Here is an 18,533-nt window from a genome sequence, read left to right as displayed (position 1 = left end):
AAGTGCAGACTTTCAACTTTAATTCAGTGGGGTGAACAAAGCAATTGCCTAAAAATGTGAGGCAACTAAAGCATTTTTTAACACAATCCCTTCATTTCAGGGGTTCAAAAGTAATTGGACAAATTAAATAACTGGAAATAAAATGTTAATTTCTAATACTTGGTTGAAAACCCTTTGCTGGCAATGACAGCCTGAAGTCTTGAACTCATGGACATCACCAGATGTTGGGTTTCCTCCTTTTTAATGCTCTGCCAGGCCTTGAGTGCAGCGGCTTTCAGTTGCTGTTTGTTTGTGGGCCTTTCTGTCTGAAGTTTAGTCTTCAACAAGTGAAATGCATACTCAATTGGTTTAAGATCAGGTGACTGACTTGGCCATTCAAGAATTTTCCACTTCTTTGCTTTAATAAACTCCTGGGTTGCTTTGGCTGTATGTTTTGGGTCATTGTCCATCTGTATCATGAAATGCCGCCCAATCAATTTGACTGCATTTAGCTGGATTTGAGCACACAGTATGTCTCTGAACACCTCAGAATTCATTCCTGTGTCACATCATCAATAAACACTAGTGTCCCAGTGCCACTGGCAGCCATGCACGCCCAAGCCATCACACTGCCTCCTCCGTGTTTTACAGATGATGTGGTATGCTTTGGATAATGAGCTGTTCCACGCCTTCTCCATACATTTTTCTTGCCATCATTCTGGTAGAGGTTGATCTTGGTTTCATCTGTCCAAAGAATGTTTTTCCAGAACTGTGCTGGCTTTTTTAGATGTTCTTTAGCAAAGTCCAATCTAGCCTTTCTATTCTTGAGGCTTATGAGTGGCTTGCACCTTGCAGTGCACCCTCTGTATTTACTTTCATGCAGTCTCCTCTTTATGGTAAACTTGGATATCGATACGCCTAAACCCTAGAGAGTGTTGTTCACTTGGTTGGCTGTTGTGAAGGGGTTTCTCTTCACCATGGAAATGATTCTGCGATCATCCATCACTGTTGTCTTCCGTGGACGTCCAGGACTTTTTGCGTTGCTGAGTTCACCAGTGCTTGCTTTCTTTCTCAAGATGTACCAAACTGTAGATTTTGCCACTCGTAATATTGTAGCAATTTCTCGGATGTTTTTTTTTTTTGTTTTCGCAGCTTAAGGATGGCTTCTTTCACCTGCATGGAGAGCCCCTTTGACTGTGTGTTGTGTGTTCACAGCAAAATCTTCCACATGCAAGCACCACACCTCAAATCAACTCCAGGCCTTTTATCTGCTTAATTGATAATGACATAACGACGGACTTGCCCACACCTGTCCATGAAATAGCCTTTGAGTCAATTGTCCAATTACTTTTGAGCCCCTGAAATGAAGGGATTGTGTTAAAAAAATGCTTTAGTTGCCTCACATTTTTATGCAATCGTTTTGCTCACCCCACTGAATTAAAGCTGAAAGTCTGCACTTCAACTGCATCGGAGTTGTTTCATTTAAAATTCATTGTGGTCATGTACAGAACCAAAATTAGAAAAAAGTTGTCTCTGTCCAAATATTTATGGACCTAACTGTATACTCAAAGGATGTGTACAGATTCCTTAACAACAGTGCCTTAGCTGGAACTTGAATGCAGGACTGCTGCCATCGTGTTACAATTTCTAAAAGTATTATTCAAAGGTTTAATTTCAGCATTGTGCTTGCCTATTTTTAATTGCACTGATATGATATTATTATTTGCCACAGTTGCTTTCTTTCTCAAAGTTTCTTACATGGCTGTGTCCTTCAAAATTGGAAAGGGATCAGAGGATTTTTTCACTTCTATGAATGGAGAAAAATACACAAGCTATTTAAATATAATAATGTTAACATTAAGAATTTTATAAGAAACTGTGTAGACATCTTTGATAGTAGTGCTTCAGAAGCTACTAAAGAGAGTAGTAGCAGATCTGAGATGTTTAATTTTTAAGTTAATGTTTTATTCACAGTACTGTGCTGTGTATGTCTTCTGTGAAGCTACTGGTGCTGTTGCATGTCTTTCAGATGTTGCACCATAACACTGAACAATATCCTCTGTCTTGTATTTATTTATTTTATATATATTTATTTACCTTCTAGAGTAGTCTAAAGGTGAAAGCCATTAACAGTTCATAGTTAATCCTGTTACACTGTGACTTCATTTGTGCCAAAATTGCATAGTATTGGCTTGGTTTTATTGTTTTGATTTTAGGTGTGTATTTGTGTTCATTTCAGTGACTTCTTCTTATCGTTAATTTATTCATCATTAGCAGGTCATGTGGGTACGGTAATTATATTTTAGGGGGTCATCTCTGTATTTTAGGTTACCTGGGATGCAATGGTAAACTGAAGCAAACTCTAATTAGAGCAACAAGGTACAGTAAAATTAATAGGATAGGATTAATAATAACCATCAATTGAGCAAACTGTGAACCCAGCCACAGGGGATGCACAAACCAGTGTGTTTCTTTGTGCTGGTCCCAAGCCCGGATACATGGGGAGGGTTACGTCAGGAAGGGCATCCGGTGTAAAATTTTGCAGTGGGTGCTGCAGCTGGGACTCCTGAGCCCCTGTGGGCAACATATTCACCACACCCGGAAGTGCAGCCGAAACACGGCAATCAAGCACCTGGAGCACTTCCGGGTGAACTATAAAAGGGGCCAGCAGCCACCACTCCATGAGCCAGAATCGGGAGGAGGGAGGACGAGGTTGCCAGGGAGGAGTGTTTTGTTTGGTGTTGGTGCTGTGATTGGGACTGTGTATTGCCTGTGGGGTTCACGGGGAAGACGTACCCCACACGTGAAAAAACATAAATGGTTGTTTTATTTTACCCGTGCCTCTGTGTCAATCTGTGTCGGGTTGGGTGCTATATAGCGCCTTATTCACACATAGTACCTCTAGAATGTCCTAATCAATAAAACACCAAATTTCATTCTTTCTTTTGTATTAGTAATTTTTTAATTTAGAATTATCTAAGCAATGAAACTGAATATAAACCTATAGATAGATAGACAGACAGATAAACAGACAGACAGAATTTTATTTGTCATCTGGCTTTTTACAGAACATCTTCAAATAAATACATAAATGGGTAGATAAGTAAGTACATAATTAACAAATACACACAGAAACATTGGTCTGAACAAAGAATAAAATTTAAAAGAAAGAAACTTCTGACTATTTGGCACAATCACAGTGAAGCATTATGCAGGCCTATGGCTGTTGCTACAGGTGGCTCCTATATACCGTTTCTTGACACACTTCTGTTAAATAAATCATTGGCTGAAAGTCCTCCGTATTAGTGTGTCAGAGAGAGAATGTGCAGCATTGTTCATAATGGCACTCAGATTTGTTTTAATTCTCTCCTTTGCAAATACCTCCAAGGTGTCCAGAATGTGTTATATAACTGAGCTTGCCATTTTAATTAGCATGTTGATTTGGGGGGCCGCTCTTGAAGTCATGTTACCAGCCCAGCACACCACAGAGTTCTAGAAGATGTGAAGAATGTCATTTCCCACATTAAAGGAACACGGTCTCCTAAAGAAAAACAGCCTGTTCTGCCTTTACTTATTTACTGTAGTTCCTCTTTGTCCCAAGATCTGTGTAACCTGTCATTAATGCGGACCACCTCTACATCCGCTTCTTAAATGGGGACTGTTTAGGTCAGTGAAAATCAAGAACCAGCTCCTTGGGTTTGCTGATGTTAAGATTGCAGATAGTTCTTTTTGCACCAAGAAGCAAAGCTCTCCACCTGACGCTTGTACTCTGTCTCATCCCCTTTATCAATACACCCTATATGTGCAGAATCATCTGAGAATTTTGCAAGTGATTTGGTGTTATATTTATAGTCTGAGGTGAACAGAGTGAAGAGAAAAGAAGACAGGACTGTTACTTGTGGTGCTCCAGTGTTGCTCTGTATCAGACACACAGTCTCACAAACTGTGGCCTGCCTGATAGGTAGTCCATTATCCAGGACAACTTACGGACATCCACCTCAATATATCTATGAGCTTACTCCATAACATTGATGGCTGGATATTATTCAAGACACAGAAGAAATCAAAAAAACATAATCCTCACAGTGCTGCCAATTTTGTCCAGGTGAGAATAAGCCTTGTGGAGCAGATAGATACTTGCATCTCCCTCTCCAGCCTTTGTCTGAGAGCCAAACTGCAATGGGCCCAGGTGGTCTACCACAAGAGGACTCTTATAGTCCAGGACCAATCTCTCAATGGTCTTCATGATGTGAGATATAAGTGCCACTAGTCTGTAGTCATTAGGTGAAGCAATGCCTGCCTTCTCTGGAATGGGAGCAATGCAGGATGTTTTCCACAGCAGTAGCACTTTCTGAAGCCATAGGGACAGACTGAAGAGGTGACAGAGGACACCAAGTTTTTCAGCACAGGCGTTAAGAGGACTGACTCCTGCAGCTGTTCCTGTGTGTTGCATCTTCAGTTGTCTCCTTACTTGGTCTCCAGTTATGGACAGTTCACACTTATGTTCAGAGATGGACTTGTCACTGGCCCTTCCATTTGACATGGTAGGATTTGTTGATGTAGTAGGGATGGTGGGGGACACTGGTCTTTGGAAGAAGGTGGCAGTGGGAGGGAAAATCTATTAAAATTGGCTCCAGGTGTTAGCTTTGTCCACATCCCCTTCTAGCACATGACCCCTGGATTGCTTTAATATGTAATACAGGTAAAATTCTGTTACAACGAATATCTTTACAACGAAATTTTCATTACAACAAAGTATTTTTATGGTCCCGACAGTTTCCCCTTATGACACGAGTCTATAGAAATCTTGTTACTACGAAGTACATTCAGCAGATACTTTCATTACAACAAAGTGCCCAAAAGACCTTGAAATGCTTGAATGAATCATCCACAGAGCAGTTCTGTGGTCACAGCTTAGTTGTGCACAACGATCCCCAAACAGAAACATTGTAAAAAAAAATTTCTTTCTTCTAAATTCCTCGTACTGTTTTTTTGCTGTTTTTGTTTTTGGTGGTTTTCAGTGATAACTTTTGCTTATTGCTCATCGACATTTGAAAAACATCCATTGGAATTTAAGTCAATGTCACCCTCCTAAAGAAATGGCAGACACGAAAAAACAATAACAGTTCATATTAGAAAAAAAAACTTTACATTTTTGCAGCTCTCGATTGCGGCAAAAAGAAAAAAGACCTTGCCAGTGAATTTGGAATTCCGCCATCGACATTGTCAACTTTCTTGAAAGACCGAGCAAAAAAAGAAGAAAAATCTCGGGTTGCAAATGTATGTGAACTGCTGCATTTGAAGACACCGAAAAAGCCGTTTTTATGTGGTTCAGTGATGTTTGTTCGAGAAACATTCCTATTAATGTGGCACTCATTCAAGAAAATGTGAAGTTTCTAAACTCTCTTGGGACCTTCGTCAACGGGACAACACGCCGAAGAGCATCCTGAAGTGCGATACCGCGTCTGTGGAAGACTGTTTATCTGTTGCCGGGGGAACAGCAGGCTCACTGCTCAGCTGCGGCTCTTCACCGAAGCAAACAGAAAATATCTTGATGGGTGATGCAGGGAACACTGTAAATGCAGGGCACAGGATTACTTGGCCACTAACCTGGTCGTGAACCTGCCTGACTGCTGTGTCTGTGTATAGGAGAGGGGCAGATCCCGCTACAATAAATAACCCTGCTGTTCCTGTTTCAAGCTGAATAAAGCTGGTTTTGCTAAAGTACTGAGACTCAGCCTCGTATTTTGGGGTGTAATAGTGCGCCCATGATCTTTTAGGATTCGCTTCTGTGGCGCTTCACTGCAGTGCTGTGAGCCTGCTGTTGCCCTGCCCCGGCAATGGACAAACAATGTTCCACAGACGCGGCAATCGCGCTTTGGAACGCACTTCAGCGTGACATTCCCGTTGGGTGGGGGGGGGGGGGATCCCAAACGAGTTCAGAAACCTCACAATATGAAGAAGAAGAAAAGGATGATTCTGCTTCTGATTGATAACTGTGCTGCCCACAACATGCTTCCGCATTTAAATTATGTTTGCATTGAATTCCTCCCACCCAATTGTACAGCAGTGCTTCAGCCATTGGGTTCAGGCATCATTCGACCCTGAAAATGTATTATCGCAAGGAAATGCTGAGAAAAATTGTCATCAGCGTAACTTGTAGACAGGAGGAGGTTAAAATTAACGTGAAAGAAGATATTGAAATGATTGCAAACACCTGGACGCAAGTTAAAAGAAGCACTATAGCAACAAATACAGAATCTCATTACAACTAAATATTTTTTAGGTCCCTGGCAGTTCGTTGTAACGGAGTTTTACCTGTAGTTACTCTTTTTGTAATTGCCTATACTACTGTAGATGCTTTAAGTATAAAGCTAAAAAAAATAAGACAAAAGATCATTCTAAGCAAGTTAGAGATCTACATATAGAGTAGGGCAAGTCTGGGCAAGGGTGTCCAACACTTTTAAAGACACAGAACATCCGTTGTTGCTCAGTGTAGACTATTATACAGACGTGAGGGGAAAAGCAGAATCAAAACTATTGCCACATGTCCCTTAAATTATTTGGAGAACAGCATTGCTTGTTTTTAGAAGGTATCTCTGGCCAATTATGACTCATACAATTAAAGATGATGCTTATGGATCAACAATCTCAAAGGCCTTTCACAAAAGGGTTGTTATAAAAGATTAGCAATGGGAAAGCACTGACTAAAACATAAGAAAATTTTCTTGCCAGAATATTTTCAAAATGTCAACTAGACAAACAATGCATACCAGCCTTTCAGCACTATTGCCAGTGTGTAAAGCAGGGGTCATTAAAATGATCTCACAGTGTAAATACTTTTTTAGCTTGAGCTTGGCTGGGCTGAGCCCAATTGTAAACTCTAGCAGTACACACAATTTAACAGACACACTACCACATTCACTCCTGGATATTCTCATCTGATCACCCTTTCATTCACATCACACAATTCAAACCTTTCAGATTTCTATCTATGCAAGATAACTCATCAGTAAAAGTATTCACCTCCTTGGAAATTTTCACATTTTACTGTTATAAAACATTGAATCACAATGGATTTACAGTAATTTAGTATTTGTTGACATTAAAGAGTCTCTGTTGTTGAAAGTAAAAACAGATCTCTGCAAAGTGGTCTAAATTAACTGCAAATATAAAACACAAAATAATTGATCTCATAAGCATTTAGTAGATATACAGTACTTTTCAGGCATGACAGCCTTGAGCCTGTGTCCACAGTTCTGTATTAGTTTTGCACATCTGGACTCTGTCATTTTTCCCCACTCTTCTTTGCAAAATTACTCCAATTCTGACAGCCTTTTTCAAGTTCAGGAGAAAATTCTCAATTTCAAAAAAGCCAATTATATTTGCTGTGTTTCAGCATTGTATCAAAATTAAAACTGAAAACTTCCAAAAGGATGAATACTTTTTATTAGCATTGTATGTTAAACTGAATTAATTATGGTGGTGTTATAATTTTAAACAAGAAAACTCAGTCATTTAAGTTCTTTTTTACGGAAGTTATATGTATATCCATCACTCCTTATCCTCCTGGACCTTACAGCTGCATTTGATACGGTAGATCATAATATTCTCCTTCATCATCTTCACTATACAATTGGACTTCCTGGCATTGCTTTGGAGTGGTTCGAGTCCTATCTTACAGACAAGACTGAGTATGTGGCCTTGGGGGATGCTGAATCTCATACCCACACTGTCACCCGTGGGGTCCCACAAGGATCAGTCCTTGGGTCGACCCTCTTTAATATCTATATACTACCCCTGGGTCACATCATCCTAAAGCATAGAGTTTCATTCCATTGCTGTGCCGATGATACGCAGCTCTATATGAGGCAGGATTCGACTTCTCTTACACCTCCATCAACTTTTTCCTCTTGCTTGGATGAGATTGAGGCCTGGATGTCCAAGAACTTCCTCAAGCTGAACAGCACCAAAACTGAAGCTCTTTTAATTGGCACCCCCCATCAACTTCGTTCCTCTGTAAATTGTATTTCCTTTTCTGACCGTACCATTACCGTCTACCCTTCTGTTACAAATCTGGGTGTCAAGTTAGACTCCCATCTGTCATTTGATATATATATACCCATCACCTTTGTAAAATTGCACTCCTTCATCTCCGAAACATAGTCAAACTCCGTCCCTACCTTTCCCTCTGTGATGCTGAAAAGCTGGTTCATGCTTTTGTCTCATCCAGACTGGACTATTGTAATGCACTCCTCATCGGGATACCTGACAAGAGCCTTCAAAAGCTCCAACAAATTCAAAGTAGTGCTGCAAGAATCCTGATGAGGGTGCGGAAACATGAACACATTTCACAAATCCTTTGATCACTTCATTGGCTCCCTATGCATCTCTGTATTGAATACAAACTCTTGTTTGTTTACTCACCAGTGTATCCATGGAAATGCTCCACAATATCTTAAAGAACTCCTTATATTACAATCCACTACAAGAAACCTCTGTTACAAATACCTACAGCCTTCGCCCCTGTGAGGGATGGCCGGCCATTCATCCGGCCAATACCCCCAGGCCGGTAGATGGAGCTCTCCTTGCAACGTGGAGATGCCCCGAATTCCAGCAGGGCCTCATAGACTATGGAGTTTTAATACACAGCCCTGCTGGATAACGTCGGGGCCGCCAGGAGTCGCTGCAGGGAGGCTCAAGGACTTATACATGCCCTATAACCCAGAAGCATGTCATAATCGTATGACCAGAGGGAACGACGTGTTTCCGGGTTGAAAAGAAGGACTTTTTATCTAACCCGGAAGTGATAAGAAATCACATGGACTGTAAGATGGGAAACACTTCCGGGTCAGGGAATATAAAAGGACGATGGGAAATCCTAGACGTTGAGCTGAGCTGGGTGGAAGGGTGGCAACGCGTCTGGGAGTGGAGGATTGATTATTATATTGTTATTATTGATTTATTATTGAGTATTGTGGAGAGAAGGGTGCTTTGTGCACTTTATTATTATAATAAATATTCATATTTGGACTTTTACCTGGTGTCTGACGTGTAGTCTGAGGGTTCAAGGGGTCACGGAGACCTTAATCTGTCACACCCCCCTGTGACCAAACTTCATACAATGGGAGACCGAGCCTTTGCAGCCGCTGCTCCACGGCTCTGGAATGCTCTACCAGAGAGCCTAAGAACACAGCAGATTGTGGGCTGTTTTAAATAACAGCTAAAGACTTTTCTATTTAGGAAAGCTTATTAACAAGAATGCTATAATTATTGTTGTTTTGTCTCTGTTTTTATCTTGCCTTGCCTTTGTTTAAAATTTTTATATTGCACTTTGAGATTTACTGCTAATGTAAAGTGTCCCTATAAATAAAATGCATTATTATTATTAGTATTATATATACTTATTCTTTAAGATTAATTAATTTCATTAGACTGATTTTTTACATTTTGCTTATAATAGGGGTTCTCAAGTTTAATCCTGAAGTATGACTGTGGCTGTGGGTTTTTATTCCAGTCATTTTCATTAATCAATGAGTCATTATTGTGCTCTGTAACTGCACAATAATGATGCTGAATAATATTAAATAAAATGCACTTGAGTAAAGACACAAGTTTTTTTTTTAATTATGAAATTTATTGAATGAACAAAGTGATCTAACACACTGTGCAAAAAAGTAATTCCCCCCCTTGCACCTAAATAACTCATTGTGCTACCTTTGACTGCAACCAAACACTTCTAATTCTAATTCAGTTCTGATTCATTCAATTTTAGTCTTTCTCATCATCATGGAGAATTATAGCCCATTCCTTCCTTGTCCTGAAATTCTGAAACAGTGCTGGGTTTTGAAGCATGAAATGGTCTGTTCAGATCAAGCCACAGCATGTCTGTTGGGTCTGGACTTACAGTTAGGTCCATAAATACTTGGACAGAGACAACTTTTTTCTAATTTTGGTTCTGTACATTACCACAATGAATTTTAAATGAAACAACTCAGATGCAGTTGAAGTGCAGACTTTCAGCTTTAATTCAGTGGGGTGAACAAAACGATTGCATAAAAATGTGAGGCAACTAAAGCATTTTTTTAACACAATCCCTTCATTTCAGGGGCTCAAAAGTAATTGGACAATTGACTCAAAGGCTATTTTTTCTTGTATTAGACTTTGGTGTTAAAAACTTACCATAATATTTTAAATCCGGATGGGGTAAAAACCTCTTCATGGCACTGTACTTCTAATCAATCAATTACCTAGCCTTTTTTCTGCACTTCTTCTGCTTTCAGAAAAATGTAGTATATTCATTTTTTTACCATATTCTTTTTAATTTCACCTTTGTGTAATTTGGTCACTTTATTGTATCCCAGTTAGTGAGGAGCAGTGCAAACACAAGTGAAAATGGCACTGGGCACTAAAGGGGAGCAGCTACTTCAATGTAATTTTTATTTGTGTGCTAATAAGTGTTGTTCTTATATTGGTACTTGTTTCTCTTTCTTTAATTCACAGTATCACATAAATGTACTTTACACACAAATCTACCATATGGGCATCAACACCTTCTTATCCTGAAATGCATATGTAGATTAGGAGGTTGATGTATGCATACAATTTCCATCTGCCTTTAAACTTTGTTTACTAGTTTATTTAGTATTTTGACACTGGTGGAAGGACAGAAAGAAGTGACAGGTGGTTGGGAAATGCAAACATTTTACTTGCTTAGTGCTGTTACTCAGACAACTAGGGTTGGTTATAGTATGTCAACAGACATTCTGAGTGTACACATTTTTATTATTTAATTTTTATATGGCAGTAGTATTAAGTAAGGTTTATCAGCAGGGTTATTAGGGTTTTATTGTCTTATGCCCTGAATAATTAAATAATACATTCAGTTATTATGTGACTGTGTGCAGTTTTGTGTGTGTGCTATTTGTTTAATCAGACTGTCTTTATGTATTCTGAGTTAAATGAAGATCAGCTGTAATTATGGAACATTTCATGCATAAATCAATAAAATGCCAAAGGATTCACAAACATTTTCATACAATTGTAAATGCTGAGACTATTGGAGCAGCTGGATATACTGGCATGTTTGGGTGGCCTATAACAAAATGCTGTGCCTTCTAGAATCGTTTTTTTTTTTTTTCTAGTACTTTTTAAAATTTCACATTCTGTATATGACATTTTGTAGTTTCTTTCTTAACAATTAATAGTGCACAACATCTCAAGTATATTCTAATGTCTTTTTTTTAGGCTATTAACTACTATGAAGTGGCTTTGAAAAACAATTGGCAAAATTTTCTTCGTTATGACTTGGCAGAACTTCTTTTAAAACTTAAACAGTATGATAAAGCTGAGCAAATTCTCCAGCGTGCATTAGACCATGAACCAGGTACAATAGTTTTAATTGTGACTGTCTGCTAAATATAACATAAATAAAAGGGCATTCATTTTCTTTTGTTAGTGAATGGGGCAGTATCAATCTCCCGTTTGTAATTAGTTTAATTAGAGGGCTTTAGAAGCACAGATACTTACAAAAGCAATTGTAGATGTGTCCTCTAAAATTCACTGTTAGGTCGAGCTCATATCCAGTGTCATTTTTTTGCCCTCCTCATTTCTGGCAATTAGATTATCACAAAATATTCACCCCTTTGCTCAGTCTGGGATAGGGTGGGTTGGCCTCTTTTCTTCTCATAGTCATGTATTATTACATTGATGTTATTTTATTTTTGTTTTAATAAAAATTGGTCACAAAAAATATTTAGTCACCTATTTACTTGCATTTGGCAGGATCGGTTTCATTTTGTGAGCTGTGCAGTAGGTACATGTTTTGTTGATTAAAGACTTACTCAGTCATTCTTTACATTAATAGATTTATAGTTGAATTTTTGGGGGGGCAGTTAATATTTAAAACAAGGGCCTTAAAGTTGCAAAGCTCCTACATTATCAAAACACACATTTTAAGTGTGTTTAAATAACTTAATTAAATTGGAAAGAATTATATCAGAGTTTTGAAACATTTACTGAAGTAAGATATTTTTTCTCTGGTCATTTTTTAAAGCAACAGTGTCTGTAGTGGGTAAAACAGAGCTGACAGATAGAGCCTGTATAGGACATTGTGAATTGCCTAGAAATAAATAACTTGTCTGCAACTATTTAGCACCATGTACATATATAGAGTATTTATTTTACTGTAATTGGTGAAAACAACTCAGCTGGGCAAAGCTTTTTTGCCAAAATCAAGTCATCTGCCTTTGAACAGCCACTCACAAGACGAGTCAACAGAAGACAAGCCTGTACTGTCTGACAGGGATAATAGCATCGAGTTTCAATACTTTTCAGTATTTTAAAAGGCACTTTCTGCCTTCCACTCACAATGTTTGGATAAACCACCTGCTAAATTAAAACTCGGCAACAGCATCAAACATTTTTTCTTTGTCTAAATGTTTTGTAAGTAGTACATTGTCTGCAAATAAGAAGTCTATGTTTTGGAGCTGACTAAAAGTAAGTTTGTCACTATGGCTTTCAGAAAGCTAGCTAACTGCAACTATTCCTTCAGAGATGGAATTGCCTGTGTAACACAGAAGGGATAAGGAAGCCTGAAATTTTCAATAATTTGAATGGTTAATAAAAATTAAATACTAAATATTGTATATAAGTATAAAAATACTTAGGATGAGCTCTTATTAAATATGTATTCAGTCTTGAGATTTAAATTAATTCACAAAACAATGTCCTGCTCTGAAGTATTCAGCAAGTGGAAAAAAGTTTGCTTTACTTGTGGAATAATAGTAGTTCACCAAATTAACAACATTTTGGACAAAAAAATCTTTGAATGCCTATCAGACAGCCTTGGTGTCACAGTCGCTCCTCACCCATTAACAGCTGTGTTTGGTGGACTCCCGGATGGGTTTAGACTTACCCTGCTCAACTGGAAGAATCCTAACTCTCCTATTCTAAGTCAGTGGGTAACTGTGTTTTATAAAAATGTTCTATACTATTTGAAACTGGCAAAAAAAAATTCTCACTTAGAGGATCTGTTCAAAACAAAGATTTAATCAAATCTTAGAATAAGCAGTTAGCTTGGGGAAAGGGTATTCTCCTTTCTTTGTTGTTTTTAAAGATTTGCCCATGCTGTTGGCTCTCCACTCTTTCTTTCGGGTGGAGGTTGAATTCTGATTTGCTAAGTTTGACTTGAGTATATGGAATTTTGTTCTCTTTAAATAAAATCAATAAAAAAAATAACAATTACTTGAGGATGAATGCTCCGTTAGTATACATTAAAAGTCAAATGGTAATATATGATGTAGCATAAAATTACTAAATACAGTTTCATTTAACAGTTATGGGGCAAATAATACAATTAAAAAAAAATCACTATCTTCAGAAATGACAAACATGGCCAAAATAATTGTTTTCATAGAACATTTTAGTAAAGTTATAAAAGCCAGATAAATGAGATGTGAAAATGCTGCCTGACTATATACAGTAATCCCTCCTCGATCGCGGGTGTTGCGTTCCAGAACCCCCCGCGAAAGGCGAAAATCCACGAAGTAGAAACCATATGTTTATATGGTTATTTTTATATTGTCATGCTTGGGTCACAGATTTGCACAGAAACACAGGAGGTTGTAGAGAGGCAGGAGCTTTATTCAAACACTGCAAACAAACATTTGTCTCTTTTTCAAAAGTTTAAACGTGCTCCATGACCAGACAGAGATGACAGTTCTGTCTCACAATTAAAAGAATGCAAACATATCTTCCTCTTCAAAGGAGTGTGTGTCAGGAGCAGAGAATGTCAGAGAGAGAGAGAAAAGCAAACAAATCAATAGGGCTGTTTGGCTTTTAAGTATGCAAAGCACCGCCGGACAAAGCAGCCTTTCAGCATTTTTTAGAGGAGCGTCCGTATCCTCTAGGCCAGTGTGCGAACAGCCCCCCTGCTCACACCCCCTCCGTCAGGAGCAGAGAATGTCAGAGAGAGTGAGAGAGACAGAGAAAAACAAACAATCAAAAATCAATACGTGCCGTTCAAGCTTTGAAGTATGCAAAGCACCGTGCGGGAAGCATGTCGCTTGACAAAGCCGGAAGGGAGCAATGTGAAGATAATCTTTCAGCATTTTTAGACGAGTGTCCGTATCGTCTAGGGGTGCGAACAGCCCACCTGCTCACACCCCCTCCATCAGGAGCAGAGAATGACAGAGCAAGAGTGAGAGAAAAACAAACAATCAAAAATCAATACGTGCTGTTTGATCTTTTAAGTATGCGAAGCACCGGGCGGGAAGCATATCGCTTGTCAAAACAGCCACATGTAAGCCCAGCAAGGAAGAGAGCAATGTGAAGGTAATCTTTCAGCATTTTTTGGGGAGCGGCCGTATCCTCTAGGGGTGCGAACAGCCCCATGCTCACAATATATTTGAGTTTTATTTAATACGTAATACGCGCTTTGGTTGGGTAGCTTCTCAGCCATCTGCCAATAGCGTCCCTTGTATGAAATCAACTGGGCAAACCAACTGAGGAAGCATGTACCAGAAATTAAAAGACCCATTGTCCGCAGAAATCCGCGAACCAGCAAAAAATCCGCGATATATATTTAAATATGCTTACATATAAAATCCGCGATAGAGTGAAGCCGCGAAAGTCGAAGCGCGATATAGCGAGGGATTACTGTACACTCGATCCTCAACATTCATGCTTTTAACTTTTACAGCTTCAAACATTTGCACAATTTTTATTACTAACCTCATTTTTACTTTTACTTTGGTAAACGTGCTTATTCACAGGCTTCATGGCTGTGTGCAGTAGTGAAAAAGATGAGAGGTGCAATGTGTACAGATGTGGGAAACAGCTAATAGTGTTAAGGAATTGACCAGCAGGCTAGAGACATCATCGCTACCAATCCGATCATCAATCACAAACACATGGTTACACATCAGCTCACCTCTGCCTCACTCTCATACTCCAAGATCCTTAAGAATCTCAAGCGGCGCATGGAGAAGATATCACTGATAGATTATATCAAGTCTTTGTGTCATTAAGATCTCCAGTGCCATCCACCAGCATGAAGGACAGTGTCAGAGGTGATGTCGAGACCTTGCCAGTCTCATACATCTTTTGACAGCACCAATTAAAGCTTTTTTTTTTTTTTTTAAATTGGGATATTAGCACAAAACATAATAGAATTCTAGAGAATGACTAACGAGAAAACTTTTTTTTGCTTATTTTACCAAATTCTATGCAGAAAAGTGAATCTTGAGAAATCTCTAGCAAAAGATTAGAGTTTTTGGTAGTTGCAGAAACCCAACCCACTACCTCCCATTAGTTCAATCTATTAACATTCACGTCTTTGACTGTCTCACTGTTCTCTAGCAACGTTAGGCCTGTGAAAGTGGAGGGCTATAATTATTTTTAAAAATTATATTAAACATGTAAATTATCAATGACTAGGATAGCAATATCTTCTTAATTGATTAATTTGATTAGTTTATTGTGTATAGTGTGGTCAGTATTTTCTTTACACTGTATTTGTGTCTTAAATGTGTATGCCTAGTACAGACATTTTCTCTGCTTGACTTTTTACAGTTTCTGTAATGTTTAACAATAGTATCTTTTTTTAAGCTGTAGACTTACAAGATTTAACACAGGATGGACGTTATCTGGTTCTTTTAGCAAAGATACAAAGCAAAATGGAAAAAACTGAACAAGCAATTTTTTCATTACAAAAGGTACTTTTTTTAACATTCCTAAATTCAAAGTTTATCACATAGCCTTCAAGATACATCATTTCAAAGTATTATAAATATTACCAGCAGAATATTTATTTAAAAATAACTGTTTTCTGCATGTATAGAAGAAGTGATATAAAATGATATGCATTGTGTCTGAGATTGCAGAAGACTGTAGATATCCTTAGTGTTTTAAGTATCCAGTCATTGTTGAAAAGTAATTCAGCAAGACCATTAACTTGTGCAAAAAGTTGTGTCTGTTCTAATTTGCTTTTTCTGTCTATAGTTAGTTTGAATGGCTTATTTACTTAAAAAAATCCTCCTAAAAGTACAGATACATTTATTGATCAGCAAGAGGTTCAGAGGTGTCAGCAGATTTTTATTAAAGCATGATATTCCAGTCAGCTTATAGCAACCCAGTTTTGCTTGGAAACATATATTACTAATCAAAAATTCCATAACAGGTTATATTGAAATATATGCAGTTCAAGTCTAGTGACAAACTTGAAACAAGTCAAGGTAAGAAGTAAAGCTTCTGGACATGAAAAGAAACGTTTAGGTTAAGAAATACTGGTAAATAATATAATTTTAATAATTATACAAAAAGTCCCCTTTAGGGGAACAAGTAATGGGTTAACAGGTTATAGTTTTTTCTGCAGCAAAATTAATTAAGTTAGAAACTGGATTGTAAGCAATTCCTGCATGTGTCCCAAATTTTGTTGATTACTTACAAACCCTGTGTTAGAACAAACTGCTGCTGCACCCTATGGAGCATTATTTGAATAATATGCCACTGTATATTGCTATTATATTGCTACAAAGGTAAATTGACAGACCATTATAACCCTACAAATTATAGGTCATTCTTTTCGAGAAATTGCAAATTTCAAAGTATCAGTGAGTATGATTTCCTATCTGTCTATTATAAAAAAAAATCCTGGAAAGAAACAGTAAGGCGTTGAGATGTAATCTTCACGTTAAGATCACAGAAGACAGTTAAAAGACCCGCGAGGACCTTAAACATGAGACATTGTGCCAAGAGATTGACCCAGGACCATCTCGTGATGACGTAGAACATGAGATTCTTGCAAGACACACCCTACTTACAACCAATATCAAATAAGACAACGGGGCAGCAAAACATTCAGTCTTGTGAAGGATTTGAGAACACACAGATCCAGGGTCTCAACGCATATAAAGCGTATAAGGACAATACGTTATAAAAGAAACGTCGACGACTAAGCGAAGAACAAAGCAGTGCGGATAAAAGAGACTCAAAAGCGTTGGAGAGAAAAAAGAGCAAAACAGAAAAAATAATCTCGGTGCAAATTCAGAAAATAAGGAAAGTAATTTTCAGCCCGTAACAAGTGGAATTGATACAAAGCACATCCAATCAGGCTCAAAATTAAAAGACAGAGTAAAAGACAATGTAGAACTTGATAAACACGTTCACAAACGTTGGCGCTATACACATGCAGAGCAGATTATGCAAGCAGTGGTATTTGAAAGGCTCAAAAAAAAAAAACATATGCGTGATACAAATGTGGAGAATATTTAAAGAATATGAAAGTAGAAAAATTAGAAAGTATAAAAAAAAGAAAGTAAAGATCGCAGTAGCACAAACAAACGGAAAATATTACTCGAAAAAGGGAAAATAATCACCACGGACCAGGTGTCATTGGAAAAAAAAAGCAGGACAAAGCGAGGTCAGAAATAAAAGACAGAGTAGAAAACAAAGTAAAATGTCATAAAGAGGTTACAAAACAAAGGGGCAAAACACATGCAGAGCAGGTTACAGATAATGAAAACTGGAATTCAAAAGACTCAAAAAAAATGTAGGCGTGAAACACATGCAGAGCAAGATACAGAATATGAAAGCAGATAAAAACGACAGTGTCAAAAAAAGAAAGTAAACATCGCATTAGCACAAACAAAGAGAAATTATTACTCGAAGAAATAACTAAAAGGTGAATAGAAAACAAATATATGGACACAGGTGATATGTCAGAAGTATGTAAATATTGTAAGGCTTAGACGTTTAAGTCCATGAATTTCAAAATGTGTTTTACCTCACATGCATTTATTGGTTACTTTGTAAAAAAAATTATTAACTGCTGATGATGACGATCACTTTGTCTGTGCTGAAATTCCAAACAGAGAAACCTATCCTGAATTATGGTACAAAGTCATTAAACACATGTCTCACTGACCTTATTTAAAAGATTCAGAATATTGGCACTCCAAAGATTCAAAATATTGTTTTTACATAAGTTTTGAAATAAAAGTAAAACTAATGAAATAGCAACAATTCAACGAAAAAAAAAATCTTAAAAGTGTGTATCCGGAAAACCAAACACGGGTTGGCGAGCGAAGCGAGCAGAGGGCAAAGCCCCCTAGTACCATTAAAAGAAACTTGGAAACTCTGACAGGGACAGGTCTTTTGGACCCAAAGCCACAACAGACTCACAAGGCAAGTTTTTGAGAGTCTAACAGCTTGCGTGGATGACCCGACTACATGCAATAGTGGGACATCATCATCTTGTAAAGCCAAAGCAAAATAAAAAGTGGGCATTGTCAGAGGTATTCAGGTGATCAGTATAATAAATATTAATTTTTTATCTGGTTGTAGATTTCTTTGTTGGCTTTCTCTCTTTTGCTCTTGTTCTCATTGACTCCGCCTTTGTCAGTGTCTTGTGCTTGTTCATTCCATCTATTCTTGTCTTAGTAGATGCTAAGCTATACTTGATAGCAGTTGCAGAAGCTGATTAAATACGTCTTTTCACATCTTAGATGCCACTCTCCCGTGTACTTCATACCAAATATTGGTAAATGCAATCC

At 37.9% G+C, this 18,533-nt stretch overlaps 1 protein-coding gene across 1 annotated transcript in view; it reads left to right on the top strand.

Annotated features, from left to right (window-relative positions):
• Positions 1-18,533, top strand: part of ttc21b (tetratricopeptide repeat domain 21B) — a 114,782-nt gene that overhangs the window by 59,952 nt on the left and 36,297 nt on the right. Inside the window, exons 18-19 of the mRNA XM_028806373.2 lie at positions 11,227-11,365; positions 15,589-15,695. Coding sequence (XP_028662206.1) covers positions 11,227-11,365; positions 15,589-15,695 — 246 coding nt within the window. The remainder of the gene's footprint in view (positions 1-11,226; positions 11,366-15,588; positions 15,696-18,533) is intronic.

This window comes from Erpetoichthys calabaricus, chromosome 8, assembly GCF_900747795.2.
Source record: "Erpetoichthys calabaricus chromosome 8, fErpCal1.3, whole genome shotgun sequence".
NCBI lineage: Eukaryota > Metazoa > Chordata > Cladistia > Polypteriformes > Polypteridae > Erpetoichthys > Erpetoichthys calabaricus.
The sequence above is the reverse complement of the archived record's forward strand: the minus strand, read 5'-3'. Positions and strand labels throughout refer to the sequence as shown.